General features: G+C 41.1%; 1 protein-coding gene across 1 annotated transcript in view; it reads right to left on the bottom strand.

Annotated features, from left to right (window-relative positions):
- The window catches only part of abr (ABR activator of RhoGEF and GTPase), a 131,686-nt gene extending 114,253 nt beyond the window's left edge, over positions 1–17,433 (bottom strand). Inside the window, exon 1 of the mRNA XM_042431274.1 lies at positions 16,363–17,433. Within this exon, the coding sequence (XP_042287208.1) occupies positions 16,363–17,164 (802 nt within the window). The 5' untranslated portion in view covers positions 17,165–17,433. The remainder of the gene's footprint in view (positions 1–16,362) is intronic.
- Between the last annotated feature and the right edge of the window lie 8,751 nt (positions 17,434–26,184).

Raw genomic sequence — 26,184 nt, 5'->3', positions numbered from 1 at the left:
GTAGATGAGTATAAAGTCTACTGGAAATGCTAAAAGCCTGATGTACACCTGCTACCAACAACCTGCTCCTGCATGATCCCACCATCCTCACTCCCACTCTTCAAAAACCTTTTCCAGCGCTACCAGTTTTGTGTGTGTGTGTGTGTGTATGTACATGATAGTGACAGAGTGAGGCTGCACACACAGGAAGTAGACAGCTGTGTTTCCGTACGAGTGGCTTCAAAAAAGCCTAATGAAGCACTGGAGCAAAGCTGAATTTACAAAAACACAAATAATTCAAGCTGACTGAAATCATTCCTGGCAGAGAGAAATATTAAACATCCACTGATATGAATGTGAAACTTACAAACTTGAAACAAAGTTAAATTATGTGTTTTCTTTCAAAATATGGTACGTGCCAATCATGAAGCTGGAAATAACAGCGACACGTCACAGTCGAATCTACAAATGATCAATCGCGAAGTAGAAGATCATCACCAGCTGCACCCGTTTACTTCCTAAAATTAATGGAGAAACTTAATCAGATCACAACAAACTAATACTGATTCAAGTTCAATTTCCTATCTGACAGTGTAACAGTCACTTGCTCTCAGCTCTTTTTTAAGGAACTCTCACACTCCTTGGAGATGAATGACGATATTCTCTAGTTGTATATTTTCCTGCATGTTCCTTTGTTTTGGGGGTTGGGGGAGATGGCAGCGTGGACGAGGGATGACTATGCATTATTAAAAAGCCCAGAGTGCACCAGCGATGAATGTCTGCTTGAAATCATCTGGGGCGGGTTTTTTTTTTTATTGTTTGTTATTTGCTTTTTTTTTTTTTTTTTTTTTTTAAAGTGAAATGGTGTGATAAGCCTCTTGGGTTTTCCTTTTTTTTTTTTTTTATCTCAACTGCACAAATAAGTCGTTTGTCTCTCCTCTGTGTTGTTGTAATCGCTGCGTTTTTTTATCCATCACTTCAACTTTTATCAGTGTCAAAGAGTAATTCATCCGACAATTACTCCTCCTTTGATTCTCCTATTCCTTCTGTCCTGTGTATGTGTGTGTTACTACAATAATAACTGCTTTATATGGCTCTGATTGTTAACACTTCTCTATGACCTACTGAGCTGTCACAATCTAGCTTTTTTTTTATGAGATTCACAAAGCTACAGCCAACACAAGAAAACCATGAGAGCTTATATACGAATGTGTGTGTGTGTGTGTGTACATAACAGCATGTGCTCTGGCAGGCGAGATCCCCGCTCACCTCATTTGCCCCGAATCTCTCCCCTAACTCCCTCACCATCCAATTATGTGGAACGACCCTGTCTAGCCGACCACTGTGACATATCAGTGTGTGCATGTGTGTGCGCTGTTTCTATATTAAACCGGCTTCTGATTTATAATAAGATAGAGCTTCCTTAAATATAATCTTTCGCTCTGTTTCTGTCAAGGAGAGAGACAGAGGAGGGGACATAGATATCGAGAAAAGTGTGTGTGTGTGTTTGAGAAAGAGAGATAGAGCGAGTATTCATCCCGTGCCAGCTGAATTCACTTTGATCTATTGAGGTCAATGTGGAAATCATCTGAATCATGCTGTGATTGGGCAGACACCAATAAGGAGCATTACCCTTCCGCACACAAACACTCATACAGTCAAAACGTGCTCATGCGCTGTAAAACGTCTCATGTGTTATTTATGCTGTTTGCTTGTCATTAGTATTTGTTGCTTTCACAGACACACTTGCGCAGGGAGCTTGTTTGGCGTTTTTAAAACATACCCAGAGAGGAGATGCGTAAGACTGCTCCATAAAAAAAAAAAAAACACACAGTCTGTCTGTTTATGCACAGCTGCACATGTGTGTCTATGTATGTGTGTGTGTGTGTGTCTATGTGTGTGTGTGTGTGTGTGTGTGTGTGTGTGTGTGTGTGTAAAATGAACACAACAGTGCAGTGTATGTCTGCACTCCACAGATTAATTTCTGAATGATTGATTTCATCAGATGCCCGCCTATAAACTGAAAAGCCGCCATCAGATGGAGTGTTACAGATAGAGACACACACACACACACACACACACACACACACACACACACACACACACACACCATTAACACAGTGGACAGTGAGTAGGATGAAGGCACTGGCGGCTAAATAAAGAACTACTGCACTCTAGTGTTTAGATTCTGCCAATACAAGTTCAGGAGCTCAAGTAAAGACCTTCAGTGAGTGTGGAAAATAACATAAAGCTAGAGGAGGAACTGATGGGCAGAGCAGTGTTTCCCCTGGGATTTTTTTTTCAGCAGCGGTGCTGTTGGATGCACACGCAGCCCACAACGTCAGGACTCGTATTTGCGCACGCCGGCAGTGGAATAACTTTGTTCCAGATAGGTTTATCCACGTCCACAGAGTCATAATAATTTACAGGAACTTTCCACACCAGAAGGGCTCTGGAGGTCATTGTAGTAAATGTCAAAAAATGAAATGTCTCAACAAAGTAGGGGGGGTTTGGGGGGTTCAACCCCAAGAAAATTTTTCACAGTTACACTGTTCAAGAAGAACAGTGAAACAAAATGGTGAAGTAGGCGCTATGTCCTGAAGTAATCCTAGAAAGTCAGTAAAATAAATCATGTTACTGACATGAATAATACTGAGTGAAGTTTAGAAAGAATGAAGAATGCAGACATCAGTCAGTATCAGTCCTTCCTCCTGTCCTCCTCCTCCTCCTCCTTCTGCTGCTGATGTGATTCACTGCTGCAGGTGCTGCTGGTTAAGATAAGAGGCTGGTTTGTCTCAGCCTGTAGCTAAGTTTACAAGAATGTGATTAGTTTCAATATACGTGGCAAACTAAGTTAAACATTTACAGCAGCGACATACAGACAGATTTTGTTTTAGCTTGTTCATTACAACCAGCCTAAACAGATTTTCTACATGTTTCTGCTTGTTGAGGTGGCGGTTTGATAAATTACTCTTATTGGCTTTTTACTTGAAGGTTTTATTGCACTTCAGTAACTAACATTGTTGTCGTCAATTCTTTCGCTTAACCTGGTTCACTGTCTCTATTCACACACGATCACATTGGCTGATTTTGATGTTTGCCAACAGGTCAACCTCTCAAACCCCAGTGTATCCCTTCAACGGCTGTGATTAACACTAATGTGAAACTACAACGAGAAGTAGACTGACACTGACTCAGTGTCAGACAAAAAAAAAAGCTGTATTTCCAATTCCATAACCATTAGTTTTTGGACAATCCATTAATGGTTGAGATATAGGAAAAACTCATGGTAGGAAACAACATGAAATGTAATGAAAACCAGAATATAAGCAACAAGTTCAGTTTAATAACTGAAATGAATGAACACAAATGCATCACGACAAAACTGTCACTGTTACAGATGTCCACATGAGGGTGCTGTCCATATGTTCAACATCCCATAATCCCCCTGACTCTGTTCTACATTATGTCTCATAAATGTTTGAGCATGCAGGACCATTCACCTGTTTACCTATAAGTCTGACAGTATGTGACAGTGACACAAACCAGCAGCGTTCAATAGTTTTGATCAACTCTTTGGAGTTTCTCAAGGTTTGACTCAAAATCTCAATGTTAAAAAGAAGATTTTAGATCTTTAGTTAGTTTACTTAGTTTTAGTTCTTACAATATTTTGAAATATGAACAAAAGCTTTGATTGAGTTCTGATTATTAGTGGAAACAAGAGGTTCCATGAACACAGCTACTGATAATGTGTGGCAGGTGAGTGTGCTTGATGCAGCGGCTGCAGCTGCAGAGGGATTTGTTCCCTCCCAGCAGGCCGGTCGCTGCACCTCTCGAGTCAGGTGGACTGTACCAGGACAGGATACAGCGCTCGGTGACACATGAGAGGGACACTTACTGCAAATTAAGAGAGCGAAAGCTGCATTGTCCAGATCTCTCTTTCCTTTCATCGAGATCATCAGTTTTCAGTTGTGTGTGGACTGTCTGTGAACCAGAGAACCCTGTTAAAAAACCTCTTCTGTGTCCCCATCATCTTTACAGTTCTGCTCCAAGATAAAACAAGTAACTTTCTTCTATGCTAATCATCATGAGGTGTCTTAATAACATGTCATACTCTGGCCACTACAGAGGGGGCATTAACATCACCTCACCACAACTTAGCAGTGGAACAAACCAACAGAAGACTGCTGTGGGTGGACAGATGTGATACCAGGAGGAAAGCAAACAAATGTCTTAAGAGAGTAAAGTATACATACGACACCCTCTATATCCTGAAATGTAGGAGAGCTGGAGAGAGCGTCTCTTTAAATCACATCCTGACGGCAAACGGCGCCGTGTTGTATCGCTCTCAATTCATTTGCCAAGAGCCTGTGGCTAGAGAGCAATTATGAGAACGCACCAATAAACACTGTCTGATCCTACAGACAGTCTCTCAACACTGAACGAGCAGATAAACTAGATAGAAGATAGACAACTTCCTACTGGAGTGATCTCATGCTAAGTATAATATTATGCTTGTACTTTTAACTCTTGACCCGCGGGCTCGGTGTAGCTAATGTTTCCACACGGAACCGCGATGACACTCAATACCCACAGTGGGAGCTCCTGTGACCTGAAACTCAAACACTTCTTTCCTTTCTCTGACACGGACAATCAGATAACCGGGAGCAAACCTTCCCGTCCTGACTGTCTTTGTACAGAATAAATTATTATAATATTATTATGTTGCTGTATAACTAAAACAGCAAGTGGCTTCCATTACTGCGGTTCATGAACACTTTCAATCCACCTGTTTATTTGTCCATCTGTTTCTATTTCCACCCAGAAGTAAGATGTGAAAGTGATAAGCATCGCAAAGGAAGTCCTTAAGAAAATCACCAAAGCACACTGAGATAAGAGAACTGAGACTTCATTAATGTTTTTAGCATAGGTATATAAAACAGTTATACTTCAGTGAAAGCCAACGGTCCATTAATTCCCCCGTGTGCGGCCGACAACAGAAATAGCTTTCATGAGAGCGACACACAAGTGAGGGGACTGACAAAGGCTTGGCAAGAAGTTGTGTCTTGTAGAGCTGAGAGAGAATACCGCTGTGTTCAGTCCCAAAAAGAAAGTCATGTAATGAGAACATCTCCTGTGGTGACAGCTATGAAAGCTAAAAAGTGCTAAGTCTGAGCCAAATCTCTTTAATACAGAGGTGATGATCCACGACAGCCCATGAAAAGCATTTTTTCCTCTGGTCTGAACATGGTTGCCATCTGACATGGCAACACTGTCACCATGAGAGCGTCACACACCAGCGGGGAGAGCACAAGCCCGCCATTCAGAGACAGAACGAGAGCAAGAGAGCGATCACAACTTGTTTACTGAACATTCACTGTTATCCCATATAGTTTGAGTTTGGGACGGCCCCTGCCTAACCTACCTTAAATGTATTGTATATGTATATGGTGGTGTGGTTATGAGTTGCTGTTATATTCTTTTGTGTCCATAAAGGTTTCGGGTGAATGTGGGCATGGCAGGCAGCCAGACTCAGAGCACCTGGGCTTAATGCTCCATAGGATAAAAGGCCAACTCCCAGCGCTGTTCAGGCTCTCTCTCACTTTGACTCATCCCAGCCAGCAGCTGCAGGCTTTTGCTTTTTGTTTTAGTTTTGTTTTCTCTCCACAGCACCTTCCACACCACTGCCCACACATTCACATCACTGACGTTACTGACTGGCACACTCCATATATGTAGTCATTTCTTCAGTGGTTTACTTTGTTAAAATAGATATCTTTAATTTAACCGCCATCCGTTGTGTCCATTCCCGTATTTGTCATGGCCTAGGAGCCGGCTTACGACAAGTTAGTTTAGAGCACATTAACAAATAAGCATAAGTCCAAGATGTGTTTTTTTTTTTCCTCCTTTGTTTTTACTGCACTAGGCTTGAGGAAGCATTAGGATTTGCTGGTTAACAAATGCCAACACTCTGTATGAAACTTGTACGAAACAGCTGAAAAAGGAACAAAGTAAAAGGACAAAAACCCAGATTATGTTCTCTCTACTGTACAGTCTGAGCCAGCAGATGTTGACCACTGGAGCGAGGTTGCCACTAGCCGCAACTATTGCACTGTGCTTCCTTCTGCAACAAGTGATTAACACAAAACATTAAAAAAAAACCCAACTGATAGAAAACTTTACAATCTGTCTGGCGTGGAACAACAAGTTATGACTGGTCCCAGTTGTTACCACGTCATTACCCAGCTCTCACCTCTAGCTAATGAGCTAATTAGCTAATGAGCTGAATTAGCTCATTGGCTATATACCATTAGAGGTATATATTTTCAGAACAGAAGCTTGATGCATGAATTATGCATACATTTGGACATGACTGAAACATTTGGATGGCTTTATCAAATTTTTTGGATACATCAGACTACGTGCTGAGGTTAGAGAAAATTAGCAATGCACCCACACCCACAGTTTCAGTCCTGCAGGCAGGAATCTGCAAGAATCGATACCCCCAACAGTTCTGGGACCGCATCATCAAGTTGTGGTTGGTGCACTGAACCCCCCTAGTCAAAGTGGGAGTAGCTGTGAAATTAGTAGTGAACCGATATGTGGCTGACATCCACTGAAAGTGTGTCAGAGAAGAATGCAGGGCTCAGCGAGCCCATATGCACTGCACACACACACAAACACCAGCTCTTTACCACACACACACACCACAATGGGGTCTCCATAGCAGCCACAGTTGTCAGCCAATCAGAAGTGTCCTTGTGCTTTCTGAGATTTCAGACCGAGAGGAAGTTTGTCAACAATAAAAAAAACAGAGTTGAGCCTTTGGTGTGTGGCTGCATGCGAGCTGCGTCTATATAACGTCTCTATCCTACAAAAATGAAAGATAGAAAAGTATAGATGAACCGGTCTCGCTTTGAATCGAGCCGTGACTTCACGCAGCGCAAGAAATAATGATATTCACATCATTCACATGTAGTTCACACTCTGATTGCAGGGAGACTTACAAGTCAATTCCTGTATTAGCCACAGTGTTAGCCACCAAAATAGAAAGTGCTCTGATCAGAATCACACTGGGCTAACATTAATGTGTGGCCCAAAATCAGATGGACTGAAAAACAGAATAGGAACGAGGGAGAAGAATAGAAACCGAGAACCTGTCAGAGGGGACAGGATGAGAGGAAGCAAGTCTCTTCTTCTGCTCTCAGTTTGCAGGCCAGAAGTCAGTAGAGTCATGTGGTTATTGTAGCTAAATGTAACCTGTGTTTTCCATATCCTGATAGCCTCAGAGCTAACATGCTTTTTCATACAATAATTGACTGTCATCTAAGACACCTGAGTGGTTTGTTCATTTAGCAGAGTTGCAAAGGTTCCGTGTGAATCAGCCAACTGACAGGAAAACCACCACTCTCAGCATCCCTTTATCTTGCATTTACTTGAACTGAGAGCATTTCACATTAAGAATGAGTTTGCATTTCCTGTTCTTCTGTATTCCCTCGTGCAAACCCCTAGCTCCAAGCCTTAATCTGAAGGAAACACAGTAAGTGATAGCTGGCCTGAGTTTGTTTGTCTAGTCTTTGTTTAAAAATGAGGGTGAGCGAGGGGTATTCCAGCTCAACCCTGTCACGAGGGAGATGGAACAGCAGCGGGGGGGGGGGGGGGGGGGGCTTTCGCTGGTGGATGGAGAGTAAAAGGCTTTTGCGGCAAGATGACCGTCACCTCCAACTGGCCTGTAACCCCTCCCTGCTCCTTGTAATGTGGAAACCTTTCAAGCGTAGCCATGTCCCTAATCACGAACCCCATGGGAAGTCCACGCCTTTGTTGATTCTTGGAATGAACACACACACACACACACACACATACACACACAAAGGGCAGTGTGCCAATGTCTGATGAGCAGTAAGGTGGTGGGAAATCAGCAAGTGTTAACAAAGTTTGGGGTTTTTTTTTTTTCCTCAGTAATTTTCTTGTTCTATCTCATTCCGTGACAATCTTCACATTATCTGATGACTCCATAAATCATAGTCACCATCATGCATTTGTCAGGCGCCTAAACCACTTTCATTGCTCATCACAGTTTCAGCAGTTAGTGACTGAGGCTGCTGACATCAGTCGGCTACGGGAGAACACTGCATCAAAGCACTCTCTTAAGAGGTGACAGTGACTGTGCTGTGTGTCATTGGAGCATGGTATTTCACTGACGGTGAGGGTGTGGGTGGGGGGGGGAAATAAATAAATAAATCACCTTACAAGGAACTACAGTTCTGTTTAAATCACCAGGTTAAAAGGATAACAGTGAATTGATCCTACTGTTGTCCAAAAACTATTACGAACATGTGAGTGAGCCACACCCTTGCACTGGGTGACTTGCTCCTTCATAACAAAGATTACCATGACGATAGAAAAGACTCCAAGGACAAATTATAGGAAGGAATAAGATAGAATCAGGCTTTGGATACACGCACAAACCTTGTAAGTAGGATCAGTTCATTGTTGGTTTCGCTTATTGGTTGACAATAAGAAGAATATAGAAAACTGACTGACAGCCATATCCTTTAGGTTTATCACTGTAGACTGCTATGACAAATAGAACAATTACGACTGATTTAGAGTGAACAGGATATAAGTATATATGCATCTACATAACTAACTGTGCCTGTGCACATGCACTAGATGTACACTGCATTTCACACCTCTGATTGAGAACTAAGGTCAAGGCTCCCACACACACAGAGATACTCCTGCATCCATCTCATGAACAAGCATTGATGCTGCAAAACCCACATCTCTGCTATCACAGAGACATCCTGTCAGCAGTCACCACGGTATATTCATCGCCTTAGTAACACAAGTCAGACCATAAATAGTATTTTGGTCTTGAGAACTTAAAGCTGTAGGTTCTTTGTATGTCTTCGCTTTGAGGACATTTTAGATTTGAAGGATGTGTAAAACTGTCCTGTTGTTGATCCCACTGCTGCACCACACAAGGTTTTGGGAGTTTTAGGGTTACAGGAGGATTATTCTGAAGTTACTTGAACATACAAATAATTATACTTCCATCTCATGAACAACATGTGGTAGAACTTCGAGATGCCTGCATCAGTACAGTGTTAAATCAAAGCGGCAATACATCATTATGAAACTGTAACAGAATTTGAGGTGTGAATCAATTCATCACAACTTCAGTCTATTGGTTTGCCAAAATCAACAATTGGGTACATTGTATAAGAAAGCAGGTGTGCACAGGAAAACCAGGCAATGGCAAATGTGCTGGTAGACTGAGGAGCACAAGTCAAAATAATTTGCATGTTGAAGAAAAACCTGTTTATGACTGCACAGGAAGTTAAGAATACTCTTCAGGATGGAGACATATGTGTTTACTTGTCAGTAATCAAGCGAGGACTTCATGACCATAACCTCAGAGGATTCCCCACCAAAGTGCAAACACTGGGTTTAAGGTTTAAGCCTCAAAAACAGAAAGGTCAGGCTGCAGTTCTCAAGACGCATGAAAAGAAAGCGGTAGAGTCCAGGAACAAAGTTCTACGGCCTGATGAAACATAAATCTACCTCTGTCAAAATGATTTAAAAATCATTAGAAAGTTTGGAGAGAAAAAGGAACAGGTCATGACCCAAAGCATAGCAACTCATCCGTCAAACAGTGGTTCTGTTATGGCTTGGGCATGTATGGCTGCCAATGGAAGTGGCTCACTCACATTATTGATGATTTCACTGCTGACAGAAGCCACAAGACAAATGCAGAGTTATAAGAGCATCCTGTGTGCTCACATTCAGCCAAATGCATCAAAACCACAATTCATCATTCAGCAGGACAACCACCCGAAACATACGGCCAAAGCAACCAAAGAGCTTTTAAGGGTGAAGTGGTAGAATATTTTCGAATGGCTGAGTCACTCAGCTGATCTCAATCAGACTGACATGCGTTCCACTTGCTGAAGACCAGACTGAAGGCAGAGAGACAACAAGCAAGAGCTGAAGGCGGCTGCGGTGAAGGTCTCGGAGAGCATCACCGGGGAAGATACAAAGTGTCTGCTGATGTCTGTGGCAACAAGACTTCAGGCAGAAGAGGTGCAACGGATCACAAAACTCATGGTTCAGATCATATCACAGTTTTGAGTCACAGCTCGGATCATTTTTCAGATAAAGTCTTAAATGAAAACAACATTCAAGATGTCCGATGTTTGAATAAAATCTTAAACTAAATGAAATACTAATACTCAATTGTTAAAGTAAAGTGCAATATGAGGCGTGACACCTTCTTCCTCTGAACATGGTAGTGAATGAAACAACAGCCTGCGTCCACATCATCAAAACTTAATGATAACGTACAAACACGTGTCTTGTTCTGCAGCTTGTTCAACGAGCCACCAAACAAACATTCACCAGGGAAAAGTGCACCGCTAGACAGCTAAACAGTGTGTAAACACACCTGCAGATGTCACTTTGGACCCCTTAGATGCCTGTTTGGTCATTGTTCTTCAAAATCCCCATTAGTGACACGCTGTTTGTCCGTGACTTGTAGCTACAGCAGTTTGTTTACTTTGTCTCCAATGAGACATTACATTTTGCAGTTAATCCGCGGTTCACATACACGCCAAACCATGGGGGGCGATCCGTACAGTTCACGGATGAACTGTTACACCACTATCATGCACTCATTGACTGCACAATGATTTTCCACAAAATATCAAATATGATGACTTGGGTTTGTATCTGTCCAATTATGTTTGAACCCCTAATCTTTGGGCAATCTGTGTTAAAAGGGCTATATCTGCCACACGAATCATCTGATATTGATGTAAACCTCCTCAAATTAAAGCTTAGACTTTAATGAGCTTCTTTATCCATTATTTTATCTCTAATTAAATTTGCACAGAATCTGAAGAACTGAAAATGTCTGAAAACAGTCTGAGCTGTATTTTCATTGTTGATAAATCTGTCAATTGTTCCAAGAGACTAAGGTGATGTCTCCCAATCTATTTTATTCCAATCTAATAGTCCTAATCTATAGTATGAAAACTACAAGTAATAAAATACATTATACATAATTTAACAAACATGCCTTAAGAAAAAAGACCCAAATTGAGTATCTAAGACTTGAGCAAAGCAATGAATTGCCTGTGGGATTAAAGATGTTTTTTGTAGCCAGAGGCTTCCTGCAGTGCCTCCCAGAGTTTTAGCGTTCTGGAATCTGGAGAACAGAGGATGTGAAGGTCCCTCTGTGATACACGGAGCCTTCCTCCTCACCATCTGTCCACTAACAGCCCCCAACTGACTCTGTGGCCTTCAGAGCCAGTACATATATTTACAATGATATAACACAGAGAAAAGTAGCAAAGCCTAACATTTTGATTCATCAATTCATGGGCTAATAGTGTCAGCACTAGATTAGTATCCTCTGAAAAATATGAAGAATTGTATAAGCCCTGTGTAGCCCCATGTGCTACTGTTAAGAAGGCAGAGAAGAGACTGACATACCACAGAAGCAACCGTGTCTGCATGAGCTTAACAGCAGTGTTGCCTAGAAGATATCTGAGATGAGCCAGAGTTTTTTTGGAGAGATTTACCCTGATTTGTGGGGATCTATTACATTCTCAGAGGACTGTCTGCCACAGTGTAAAGCCTTCACTTCGTAGTAAGACGCTGTAGTAACTGAGCTGTCAAGCTGTCCAGTAATAATACTTACAAACCAGAAGTGGGTACAAAGCACATACTGTACACTGAGGCATCAGAGCCTGGAAACTATAATTCACAAGTTTATGAGAAAAGCACAAACAAACAATATAGTCTTAGCTGCCATTTACACCACATAGTGTTAACATGGAAACAATGACGGCTGCCCTGTTGCACATGCTGTTCGAGACGGGCCTGAACAAGCCCTGCTTATCTGAGGGAAGAAAGAGCCAAGGGGAGAGAAGAAATATGTGAGCTAATGTTCAAGAATCACTCTCGAGTAGAGTGACAAAAACAGGTTTGTTCCCCAGTTTTTCTTCCTGAGCGCATATTAACAGAACTCTTCTAACACCCAGTTATCAACGCTAGCCGTGCCTAATTCAAGATCATCAAGAAAAGTCATACAAAACCTACCATGATGATGATACAGCATGTACTACCAGGCCTGCCTGGTGATACTGTTTTATTCTTTACATTACAGTGGGAGTTCATCATGGCAAAAAGCACTTCTGCAGAAAGCACCCAAATGATTAGTGAAAATGAAAACAACCTTCTTATCTGTGTTGACACAATCGTGTTGGATTCTACAATTATCTTTCCTCGGAAAATGACCAACTTCTGTGTAATTTCATATGAGGTCTTACAACAAACATTGGCTTTCCAAACACAGTCTATGTCCTGCAGTGCTAACATGACACACGATGTTCTCTAATTGTATGTTTGGATAAGATCTTCACTCCAAAGACTTTTATTCCAAAATTATACATTCACAGTCCAGAGCCAAAATACTTGTTACCACAAAAAAATATCTCTTATTAGAAGTTAGTATTTAAGTGATGACTCATCTTAACATTTTGCCTACAAGGTTTTTGTAATATTGAACATTTCAGACTTTGCTTGTTCTCAAAAGCAGTCACAAAGAATTTCATATTCAAATACTTCATGCAGGAGTCATTTTCTCACCCAGGTGCTTTGCATTATAGATTTGATATTATAGATATTATAGGAACAGAAAACAGAGCAGTCACCCGTGCCATTCTGTTGACAAAGCAACCTATAAAACAAACTACTCTTATATTTAAACACAATTAGCTTAATGTAAACTATCACATTTACTTCATCAGCCAAAATGTTATCACCACTTAAACAATGACTAAACACACTTAACCGTGCAGAAATGAAACCGTGCAGAAGTTCTCTGTGCAGATCAAAGTTGCTGTGGGCTAAAAATAAACAATCTATTGAAGCCACATTTGCTCCCTCATTCTACCTCACTCTTACTTTCACTCAATAAAAAAAACAGATATTTCTCCATTAAAATGCTTGTAATAGCTAGAATAGCTGAAAACTAAAGTCTGTGCAGTGTTTCTTCCAGTCATCTGATGGAGGTCTGCATGCTGCATGCTGGCATGACTAGACGGGACTAATGCAAAACAAACACCAGCGAAAACTTTGTTTTCTTATTTTCAAACTCACTCAGTGAGATCTCTGGATCAACAGAATCATCAGACAAGACAACAAAGCTTATTGCGACAGTCTTACAATAACAGAGAGTTGCTCCAGGTTTAAAGCAACACCGTGCTGTGAATCAGAGGTGAATCAGGAACCATACAGCGAGGCCAGACCTATGGCTTCAGACTCATGTGACCTGATGGACCTCTTCCCAGCAAACACACATTACACAAAAGGCATCAGCATGAGCAAGACCCCTGGCATGAGCCCACTGTTGGTGTTCATGTGCGTGTGGGAGTAAAAGAGGGCCGCATCCCATAATTCCAAGTGAACCAGGAGCCAGGCAACTGCTGTTGCTTCAATTGAAAAAACTTGACCTCACAGCCAAGTGGGCAGAGGCCCCAAAAAAGCCTCTAGTTCTTCCCACAGCTCCACAAACCCTCCATTGTTTTTAGCCACAATCAAGTCTGTCCACTGATTATCCCAGTTGTCAGAGCAAAACATCAATATCCTGTCGGACAACAAAGATGGAATAGATTAAACGACTTACAGTAAGTGCTTATCCTCACTGACCCACGGCTTTATGGGAAAACGCATGATCCCCTAAACTGCTACAGAGGCACAAACAGTGTGTCACCGTCAGAAAACACAGAAGGTGTTTTCTTTCTGTTCGTCCGATGTTGTATTTGAGGTATGAGACCAACTCCTCAGACATGAGGGGTTTTCACATCGACTCATTTCCAACGACTTTGTTTTAGAGTCGTTCGTTACAGTCGTGTCTCCTTGATAAAGTATGACATTTCAACAAAGGTGTTGTTTTAAATGACAGCCCTCAATTATTACATAAATATGATTTTCCACTTTTGCTCAAAATGATTTCAACATCCAATGCGACAGAGGTTGAGTGCCTTCCTCAAATCAGTTCTCCATTAAGAAGAAGCCTTGGCGTCAGTATACACAGTGCTGGTACCCGGTTGTTACTGAGAGGAAGCACACAGGGCCTGAGGGTCTCATCCAGCCTACCCAGCCTCCTTTCATATAATTCAGACCTCTTACTGTGCAGCTACTCACACTTATGTTATCTATAAATGCCATAAACAGACACATAAAACAATGAAGCCACAAGGAAAAGCTAACAATAAAGTACTTATCCGCCCATAATCCTCAAATATTAAAGGGCAGGACACACATGGGCACGAGGATGTGTCATAAAAATGTCTTGTCTGCACAAAAAGCCTTCCTCAATCTATTCACATGTTCAAGTTAGTCATTCACTTTTGACTCATGACACCCAGATAATCTCAGTCAATATTGCCACACTTTCCTGAGGAAGTCTCAAACAAATGCCAAAGCATTTGTGTAAATGCTGCTTCCTGAGTTAGTCTTCATGTTATTACTTTATCTCTTAGATCCCTTCTTCAGGGGCTGGGAAGAAATTGGATTTTGTGCACCAGAGTAACAACACAACATCTTATAAAACTACAACTACTGATAAATCATTAGTGAACTATTTGATTTTTGTTCCACCTGAACACATGTATTCCTGATGCACTGACACATAAAGCCACCTTACGCTTGTCTGTGGGCTTTACACAAAGTTGTAGTTACTCATTAAAATGTCAGTGAGTCATTCTGTATGTGTTTGTAGTGCTTAACCTACCACTGCACTCACAGGACATGACGTCAAGCTGCACCTCCTTGATGTCATATCAGAGGAGTTAGAGGGAGATTTGATTGTGATGAAAAGTCTACATTCACTTTCATGGTCACAAACGTAATCTGAACTACATTTCACAACATATGAAAGTGACTAGTGTCAGTGATGAAATGATCAGACTGCAGCAACTTGGGTTTTTTTTTTTTTGCTGTCTGCAGCAAAAACAAAAAAAGATCCAAAGATGTCAAAACACTGGATTTGTAATATTTATGGAAACATTGGCCCGATCTACACAAGAGACATTTGTTACCATAGGTAAGCCCACAGGGTTTTTGAAATATTGATTTAAGTAGCCCTCATTTGTGTTCAAAAACAGTAATAAAGACTTTCATACTAAATACTTTGAATTGTGTTGATCTTTGTACAGAAAGACTTTTTCTCATCTAGCCACAGAACCTAGTTCCCATACGCCAGGCTCTGCTTCACACAACCAAAGTGTATGCTAACATGACTGCCTACAAGCTCTCTGTTCACATGCTTTATCTGTACCTCGGGCACGGTCTGAGGTAAACCACTAATCTACTGTACAAGATGAAGTGAAACAAAGACAAAGAGATGCTGGAGCAGGAATTTACTTCTTTGTCTGCATTGTAGTTGCTTACTTTTCCTGTTCTGCCTCTACCTGGAAAGTGTCATGTTGCAGCAGACTTTGTGTTACTGTAAGCGAGCATCTAACAGGCATTTCCCTTAAGTCAGCTCAGATATCTACAACAACAGAGCATGTAGTTCACTTTAAATCTGGTCCTGAGCCAAACTTTTAGGTAGGACCTCTTTGTTTCATGATGTCCGCTTCAAATGGAGGAGCTGGCTAGTCACGGCAGGAAACAAGAGCCAGAAATAAATAAATCACTTAACATTGTTGATCAATAGCAGCTGATGGTGTATTGCAGGACAGTGAATGAGACTGCACTAAAATATTGAGCAACTTGTCAGTCTGTGCATACAGAGGCGATCAAAGTCAAACGTTACATTTGTTTGCATTGATTGTCAACATTTTGTCAATGAAAAAAATACCATATTTAACTTATTTTGGAGTATATGTGCCTTTACGTGTTGCCATTTGCCACACTTACAATGTATTAAGGACCATCCTGAGTTTTCCACTGAGAACAGTGATTCTTAAAGTGGGTCCTGGGACCCCAAGGGGTCCTTGAGGGGGTTCCAGAGGGAATCATTTATTTTCACTATAATTCCATCCATAAGTAGCACAATGACAGTGCATGACTAGTTTTGGTTCGGTTTCATACACGTTCTGTAATAAAACATCTAAAAGCAAAACTCTTATCAGATGGGGGACCCCGAGACAAAATCTTATCTAATTGGGGTCCATGGTCTAATTTGTGTCAGTTTAGGGGTCCTTGACATGAACAAGTTTGAGAACCATTGATGTAGAATCAAGACTCATTGATTGCACTGTTATGTTGAGTTTTGTTAGTTGTAGTAGTATTATGTGTTTATATTTTTGTTTCTCATTTTATCATCAGTAATGGTAGCAGTGGTAATATTGAAATGAACATCAGTACCTGCAGAAGAGGAGTCATCATGGTCTGAGCTCAGGTACCCATCGCTCCTCCTGTCAGGGGTGCTGCAGCCGGAGCCGCGGGAGGCTCTGCGGGTAATATGCGGGAAGGATGGGGACAGCCTGCCGTCATCGCCGGAGTCAAAATCTCTGCTGTGGCGGCAAGGTCGCCGGTTGTCCCGGAAGGTGTTGGGCGTCCTCTGGCTGTCCCTGGCGACGTGAATCTTTGGTGCCAACAAGTTATTCCTCACGAAATTGTCATTCAGCTCCGCATCCTCGTATTCTCGGTCGCTGCCCTCCTCGTTATCGTTGGTTTGGGGGACCCTGGTCGGGACCGTGCTCCCTTTCTGAAAGGTGGGTTTCAGTGGCGGGACAGGGATAGGGACGGGCTTACCTGTCTTGCCGCTGAACCTGCTCCGTTCATGGCCGAAGGAGCTGCCGGTGATCCCTGCCGTCTTACCTGTGGCGTAGAGCTTCACGCCTCCTCCAAAGTCAGGTAGCTTCTCGCCGTCACGCTGTGGTTTCCCCGTGTCCCTCGTCTTAGAGGCCAATGTGTCCGCGTTAAAGTTTTCGTCTTTGCCTCCAAATTTTTCCGGGTCGTTCCTCTTCTGTCGAGACACGGTGGTCTGCAGGTAGATCACCTTGAATTTCTCCTCCGCCAAAGCTTTCTGGAGCTGCTTCAGGTTGGTTTTACATGCCTCCAGCTCCGACTCGATGTCCTCCACAGAGTTCAGGTTCATTTGGGGGACTTCGCCGTCGGGAAATTCATTCCTCCAATGTTTTGCAAATTCCTCCTGTTCCCACATATCGCTGTTCACACCGGGCTTTCCGCCAAACGCAGGCTCGTAAAGCAACAGAGAGAAATGTTAAGTCTTCACCGACAGTCAGCAGCGTGTCTGTCGCATATATCCTCCTTCCTCTGTCCTCCTGTCTCACAACTAAGCAGTCTGAGAGTCTTTACTTTTTAAACATCTTCTGCTCCTCTCATATACAAGTGACAGGCGCGCACCGTGTGTGTGTGTGTGACGAGGATAACAGGTTTACCACGAAAAAGTTTCAAGGCTTCCTGTATCGACGCATGCTGCGTTCAAGTGCTGCTCGGACACGTGTGTGTTTTATAATGTTTTATGACAGAATCAAATAATATACTTTAACTAACTCCTTGTTTTGGAGAGATTTCTGCTCGAAAAACTTGATCCGTTTCTTTATTACCCCTAAGCAGAAGTCCAAATTTAGTGAGTCTCAGCACCCTTGCTGGAGTGTGAATCGGTTTCGGTGGACCATGCACATATTTTATGGTCCTATTTATATGTTGAGTCTTTTTGGAGAGAAGTGAAACATTTAGTTTCAGAGATTCTGGACCTGAAATCGGATTTCTATTTTTTAGTAAAAGTGACACATATGTTTTGAACGTTTTATGGCCCCAAGTTAAAAAAAAACAATTACAAAATGCCCCAGAGGAACCCTCCCACCACTGCCCTATTATCAACATAATCAACTCTATTTGCTCCATGGAAAAAATGACAACTTCAAAAAAAACCCTTCAAATTCAAAAAGAGAAGATGATAAAAACTGGGAAAATGGGAGTGCTATAATCACCAAGATTTCAGCTATTTTTCTTTTTTCTGTCTGAACCCTTTTAAATGTACGGAGCCCCCCTGGGGTTAGCTGAGAGAAAAAAGATCTATGTGTAAATCTATACTCTCGGTTTAAAAACCCTCGAATTAAGAATCCATGCCAGGTCGTCCCTGTTATACAGTGACTTTTCTGTCCCTATGATTTACTCACTCATATTTTCTCTAAAATGAGTCACATATTTATAATAAACAGCTTAAATTATATATTTAGGTCTTCTTTATCACTTAAACAGGGATAATAGACAATCGATTGACAAGTAATTGATATATGCATTCAATTTTATCGTGTCCTCAGTGCAAAGTAATCAACTTTCACAAGAACTATAAACCATGAAACGATAAAAAACCTCAAAATAGTCTTTAATTATGTTATAGTTTAAGCTAAACTGCCTCTAATCATAGCATATAAATCAGGTGAAACTATAGTTGTTGTTTTTTTACCTTTTTCTTCATTGTGTGTGTCCCTGAAGTCATCTTCCTGTTAGTATGTACTTTCTCACCTTCCAAAGAAGACTACAATTCCATTGAGACCATTTTCAGGAAGGGAAGTGATATAAACTTTTGGGGGGGCAGGAATTCAACCTTCAACCTTTAAGTCCTTGAAGTTGTGCAATGGAACCTCCATGGATCTGACTTGTTTTTCCAGCACATCCCACAGATGCTCGTTTGGATTGAGATCTTGGGAATTTGGAGGCCAAAGCAACACCTTGAACTCTTTGTCATGTTCTTCAAACCATTCCTGAATGATTTTTGTGGTGTGGCAGGGTGCATTATCTTGCTGAAAGAGGCCACTGCCATCAGGGAATACTGTTGCCATCAAGGGGTGTACTTGGTCTTCAACAATGTTTAGGTAGGTGGTACATGCCCAAGGAACATCCACATGAATGCCAGGACCCAAGGTTTCCCAGCAGAACATTGCTCAGAGCATCACACTGCTTCCGCCGGCTTGCCTTCTTCCCATACTGCATCTTGGTGCCATCTCTTCTCAGGTAAATGATGCACACGCACCCGGTCGTCCATGTGATGTAAAAGAAAACATGATTCATCAGACCAGGCCACCTTCTTCCATCACTCCATCGCTCGGCAGTGGACAGTAGTCAGCATGGGCACTCTGACTTGTCTGCAGCTACTCAGCCCCAAACGCAGCAAGCTGTGATGCATTGTGTGTTCTGACACGTCTGTCATGGCCAGAATGAACTTTTTCAGCAATTTGTGCTACAGTAGCTCTTCTTAGGGTTCAGACCAGATGGGCTGGCCTTTGCTTCCCACATGCATCAGTGAGCCTTAGGTGCCCATAATCACTCTGTCACTGGTTCACTGGTTGTCCTTCCTTGGACCACTCTGGCAAGTATTGACCACTGCATACCGTGAAGACCCCACAAGACCTGCCGTTTTGGAGATGCTCTCACCCAGTTATCTAGCCATTACAATTTGGCCTTTGTCCAAGTCGCTCAGATCCTTATGCTTGCCCATTTTTCTGCTTCAAACACATCACCTTCAAGAACTGACTGTTCATTTGCTGCCTAATATTAATATTATTCACTTCGCCTGTCAAGTGGTTTTAATGTTTTGGCCGATCGATATATAATAATCTTCCTCTCACCCCCCTCCCATGGGGGGTGGTGGTGTGTCTTCCTCAAGCTCGTGTCCTCCACCAGAGGCCTGGGAGTTTAAGGGTTCTGCACAGTATTTTAGCTGTTCCTAGGACTGCGCTCTTCTGGACAGAGACCCCAGATGCTGTACCCGGAATCTGCTGGAGACACTCTCTCAGTTTGTGGGTCACAGCCCCCAGTGCTCCAATTACCACTGGCACCACTGTTGCCTTTACTCCCCACATCTTTTCTAGCTCCTCTTTCAGCCCTTGGTATTTTTCGATCTTCTCGTGTTCCTTCTTCTTGATGTTGCTGTCATTTGGGATTGCTACATCTATCACTACTGCCTTCTTCTGTTGTTTGACACGATGTCCAGTTGGTAAGCCATCACCAGCTTGTCAGTCTAGATCTGGAAGTCCCACAGGATCTTGGCTTGGTCATTCTCAACCACCTTAGGAGGTGTCTTCCATTGTGACCTTGGGACTTCCAGCCCATACTCAGTGCAGATGTTCCTGTACACTATGCCAGCCACTTGGTTATGGCGTTCCATGTATGCTTTTCCTGCCTTCATCTTACACCCTGCTATAATGTGCTGAACTGTCTCAGGAGCATCTTTGCACAGCCTGCACCCGGGGTCCTGTCTGGTGTGGTAGATCCCCACCTCTATTGATCTTGTACTGAGTGCATGTTCTTGTGCTGCCATGATTAGTGCTTTTGTGCTGTCCTTCAGTCCAGCCCTTTCCAGCCACTGGTAGGATTTCTTGATATCAGCCACTTCTTCTATCTGTCGGTGGTACATGCCGTGTAGGGGATTGTCCCTCCATGATGGTTCCTCCTCCTCCTCTGCATCATCAGGTTTCTGCTGTCTGAGGTATTCACTTAGCAGTTCATCTTTGGGGGCCGTCTTCCTGATGTATTCCTGGATGTTGGCTCACCAGTCCTCGGCCTCCCTCGTTCCGCTTAGTGTACAGTCTCAGGGTGCTGGACTTGGAGTGAAACCCTCCATGTATTGTGAAAAGACATCAGCTGATACGCTGACAATCAGGTACTGTGCCTGATCAAAGGACCGCAGACCCTCAATAAAAGGTCTTTACAGGTAGATCACTCAACATGGAGGTACGAACAAAAGAGCCAAACCACAAAAAAGGGCATCCCTGTCCATTACTGTTCCTCCTTGTGATGGTTTATGTGTTTGTTTGTTATTACTTGTTAATCATTGTTCGGTGTTCATGTTTTTGTACTGACCCGATTTGTGCATGTCTGTTAAACCTACAAGTTAATAATAGGACTTTGGCAGGTCCTGTTTTTATAACTTTACAAGCAACATTCAAGGTTTATATTTGCCACTACCTCTGCCAGATACTCTAATTGATGAATGTATCACTTGTTTTGTGCCAAAATGTTGTATTTCTTTAAGAAATTAATTATAATCACATGATGAATTACAGCATCTTTATTTTTAATCAAATAAATAAAACACAATTTCTTCTGTGTGTCCTCGCTAATATATAATTCTTTCTCTGTCCACCTGATCAGAGAATTGTTTTGCCATTTGTCATCATGATTGATTGTGATAAGGAGCCACACACACAAAGCTATTTGTTGTGACCCTCCCCCAATTTGCACATCGCAAGGACATCTGGAAAAAAAAGAGATTGTTTTGAAACATTATTATATAGGTGCAGTTTCACACATTGCAGATGACAAAGTATGCAGGACAATGAGGGAAAACTCATCCACAGTTAGAACCTGTTAACACTGGTTTTTCACCCTCTTGGACAAGTAATTTTTAAATAACAATTTGACAGCAACATTCAATGTTTGGCACATTTTTGTGTAATTTTGGGAGGTGAGGAGCATTAACAGCATAGATATGTTTTTTTTATTTACCATCGACAAAAATGGGTCTAAAAACGTACCGGCTCTTAATAATCAAGACATATTCTATTCATGAATAATTGTTTTGTTATTGTTTCAAGAATAAAAAATACTATGATGGCATAAGACACATATACTATCCACGTAAAGCTCATTATTGTTTAAAGCTGTAGTGCAGGACGTTCATCTGCCCCTTCTGGCAGTGAGGGTAATTACAAAAACACTGTGAACACGTGCTTATGTCATAGGCTTGGCCGTAGCCTGTTCCAACGCTATGTTGTTCACACAACCTTTGTAAAATGACTCCAATAACATGTGTAAAGTCTAGAAGAGCTGCACGATTAAATTATTCTATCCCCATTCAAGTTAGCAGAGAGCTAACCAGAAGTTAGCCACTTGGCCAGTGGAAGTCTCTAACGCCAGTATGCATTCATCCAGCCAGCGAGGGAATGTCAAACCTGACACCAGATTCCAGTACAATATACTGTGAAATATAGGGATTTACCTGGTGGTGATAGGCTTAATCAGCATTGTGTGAAGTCATCTGGAAAGGGCTTGAATGTAACGAACATTCATTCATATGTAAAAGCTCCACACTGCAGGTTTAATATTTACAGTATTTTTATTTTGTAATAACTATGTATATGTCCCTAACAGGGTGGAATACCTTTTTAAAAAATGTAAATTATTTTAAAATATTATAATATAATTATAATATTATTAATTATATATACATTTTTTATTTTTAAATATTTTTTGAAATTGTAAATTGTCTTCACCCTGTTTGATGCTTCATAACTGGATAAGTAGTATCTCACATTGTTGTGACACAAAGTTTTCCCAACAAGTAAGCCCGGGAAGTTAACATTAGCTGCTTCCCCACTAGCCTCAAACTGAAAGGTACAATAAATAAACTATACAATGACCACTGTGAAAAGTCCAAAAAAGTCCAAAAGTCAGCATGTGGATTGCAAATCCAAGGGCATGGTTTTGTAATCCAAGAGCATATTTTATAAGCCTTCTAAACTGAGAGTACAGATTTACACATGATAGCTTCTTTTTCTCAGCTGACCTCAGATGGGCTCCATGTAAATGCATTATGAACTGTAGGGGAGAGTTGCCTTAAAGTTAACATGTTACAGTTGTAACACACACACACACGCTATGTAAATGCCATCATCATGTCAGCATGTGGCCTGTGTAGTACCAAACATCCCTAAGAAATATCAACAGGATTCGTCCTCTCTGCAGGGTGGCGGGAAAAACCAGTTTAGCTCAAAGTAAGTAAAAATTAAGATCAAGAAGTATTTTTCAAATATAAAGTTGTGCTTGTATGTTGTGCAGCTAAAATCCACATGGTTGTCTGCATGTATCTGTTCTTCATCAGTTAGCATAGTTTTCATATGTCATGCATGCTAGTTCTGGTCTGTAAGGAAGGACAAAGCATGGGCGCAACCAGGACCTCATTTGTAACATGTTACATTTGTAACTGCCTGGATTTGTTAGCACAGCTTGATTAATGTTCCCCTTTGTTTGCTGGTGGACTGCACTGTGTGGTTATAGCATAGAATGTAAAGCTTAGTGATCTAGGGTGTTACTACATTTTTGACCCTCCAGGACTCAGGGCATTATTACACATGGGCCTCCCCAAAAAGCATGCGCTGTATTGGCCAATACTCTGTGTTCAGTCAGATGTCATTCAATTATATTCTAAATCAGATTAGGGCTGTATAGTATTTTTACAACTTCCATCAATCCAATTCACAAACTATGTAGATGTAATTAATGTACTTGCCAACAAGGAAGAACACAAATGCGCCAACTGGTACATCAGGTAAGTTTTAATAATATCATTTTGTTGTATGCATTATCTGAACACATCCATGGCATGAAATCAACATAGAAAGAGTTGCTTCACTGAAATATTGTTGATTTGCCATGAAAACTATTTGTTTAATGCTGTTTTTTAGCTGTGTTACAACCGTAGCTCACACTGTTACAATTGATACTCATGATGAGTGCTACTTGTTTTCTCTATTGAAAAACTTTAAGAGGTTTATAACACATGCAGGTTGTTTGCCTGAAAATATTACATATGTAGGTAAGAAGTTGTGAGTAAAAGAGTGAAAAATGAAAAATGTTACAATAATAGTGACTCTCTCCAACCTGTGCTCTTTTCTTTTACTGATTGTGATGTCTTGTCTCAGAGCCCCATCTGTTCTGTGTCCTTAAAAGAAACTAAAACTAAAAGTATTTTTTTTAAAAAAGAATCAAATCAAAGGTTCACACCTCATTACCAGCATTGAAGCAAGTGTGTTTGGCTTTGGGAGAAAAAAAAAAAACATTGTTCTTGTGGCTTGAACATTTAGAACTCAACCACAGAACTATGGCCTACTTAGATCAGGTGTTATATTTGGTTTCCAGGGTCACAGATTGTGTTCTAGGTCAAATGTGTTAGTGATATTAAAATAACAACATTATTCAGTGTAAGGAAAACAGCAGAAAAATATATAAAAAGGCAAAAACTAGACAAAAGTCACAGTAAATTATATAGAATAGAGAAACAATCCAAACAATATTAATTATTTAGCTAAAATCTTACATTCTGTGGCCTAGTTAGTAGTGTATGATAATAATTAATATAATTAATAATTAATAATTAATCATTTTTGTAACATAAATTGTTCTCACTTCTTATACCTCCATATAAAATATCTAATATGTCTTTTGTAGCCCACCACAGAATATTCCGTCATGCTCTATGGTCCAAAAACATCTGACAGCACCTGAAAGCAACAGTTGCTGGTGAAGTGGAGACAGTGATGAAAAGATATCAGGATGATAACAGGTTTAACCTGGTGGTTAAGGTGGACATGCCATGTGACAAATGTGAAGTCACTTATAATCACATTTTTGCAAAATAACATGATGTTTATATGACAGATGAAATGGTGGTCTGTTATCCTGGTCCCAAATGAGTCTTCTCTTTTCAGAATAGAACATTTTATTCATTGGCTGAAAAGATTACACATTGTTCTTATAATTCAACTTAAATGAATTATAAAAAGTCATAATTCGGTATTATTTTAATAGTGAACTTTGCTGTATTGCTCTGTATTTGCTTGTGCAGTTTTATATTCAAGTACAGAGCTATTGGAAACATTTTGTCCTCTCTAATCTGATGGGTTTCTCATGGTTCTCTGTTCAAGCAGCATTGACTGCACACTACACAATGACATAGCCTACTTTTCTCTCTCAGAACATATTAGATACGAGTACTATGATATCCAGAGAAGAGGAAAAGGTGTAACACTTACTTTGAGTGCCAGAGAAAATCAATGAGAATCTAATTCTTTTTCATAGTTTAACACAGATCCATTTATGGGTCTTGTTTTTATCATCTCACTTATTGTTTTAATAGCATGAATAAGCATTTGGTAACTCGCTTGATTGCAAAAGGAGGGCACTGTGACTAGAGCTTGCCTGTTCCCTCTGAAACCAGTCTCCTCCCCTTCAGCTGTTGGTTTCAGTGGTTAGACACAAGGGAAGAGTTTTGTGCTCATTTATCAGGCTTTGTGTTATCAGGCCTCAGCACTTATTTGGCACCGCAAACACGTGGGTGCCTTTGAAATGCATTTGCATGTGCATATTTTATACAGGAACATGCCATAGCTCAGATGAACACATCCTCATTCTCTTGCTTGTTTTGATTGATGCTATTTTATCACTGCAGAAAAATCTTTGGTAAGAAATGTTACTCCTGCTCAGCCTCTCCCACCCACAGAACACAGACACCTTACATCTACTAGTTCCAACATTTTCAAAGGTAGCAATGGGCAAATGTGTTAAATCATACCTTAAAAACTTGTGATCATGGTGATTTACATGATTGATAATTACACAAAGGGGTAAACTTAAAATCTGATCATTTTAACCTCAGCAGGATCCGTGCAGCTGTGTCCGGATAAAAAAAAAACTGGTAAGCAGCCAAGTAGGAGACTTCCAGTAAAATAGAGTTGTAATGCAATACAACAGGGGAGAAAGTTATCACTACGGACAGTGAGCGGAGGGTGGGGGCAGAGATGGACTCTTGGTTTTTCGAGTGCCCATTTGGATCACTGCCCAGAACTGAAAGATCATTCTCCTAAAAGCTTTCTCTAGCCAGGAGGAATCATTGATCAGCACTCATTACAGACCTGACAGCCCCGATCAGGTTACTGTAATGAATAGATGAGAAAGGCTACGACTATAGCCTGTAGTCATGAAACTGGCCTGACAGAAAATGTATGGACTTTTCAGGTTAATCTACATGTCTTCAATAGAGTCAGCTTGTGGAACGCAGAAGTGTGACAGCTGAGTCCAGACCTTCTCATGTGTGCTGTGTTCATTCCAGTGATTATGTCTAAGGAAACACTATGTAGGGCTGTGCTGTTAACAGACACAAAAAAAGACCGCTCTCCAGCATGTACACACTCATTTTGGTTCATTCCCAAAGTGAATTTATTCATTAGACAACAAAATCAGGAATTTCTGATCCACATGTCCATGTATTGCATTAACCAAAGGTGCATAATAAGGCAAAATAATGTATCAATGTAATTATCCTGTTAAATGTGCATGCTTTTCTGTTACCGATATATTCACAGATTAAATGACACCTCCAGCATTTCTCAGCTTCATTCATTACCATTCAATTCCAAATATTCTGAAATCTGATTT

Source organism: Thunnus maccoyii, chromosome 13 (assembly GCF_910596095.1).
Source record: "Thunnus maccoyii chromosome 13, fThuMac1.1, whole genome shotgun sequence".
NCBI lineage: Eukaryota > Metazoa > Chordata > Actinopteri > Scombriformes > Scombridae > Thunnus > Thunnus maccoyii.
This window is presented reverse-complemented; position numbering and strand designations above follow the sequence as displayed.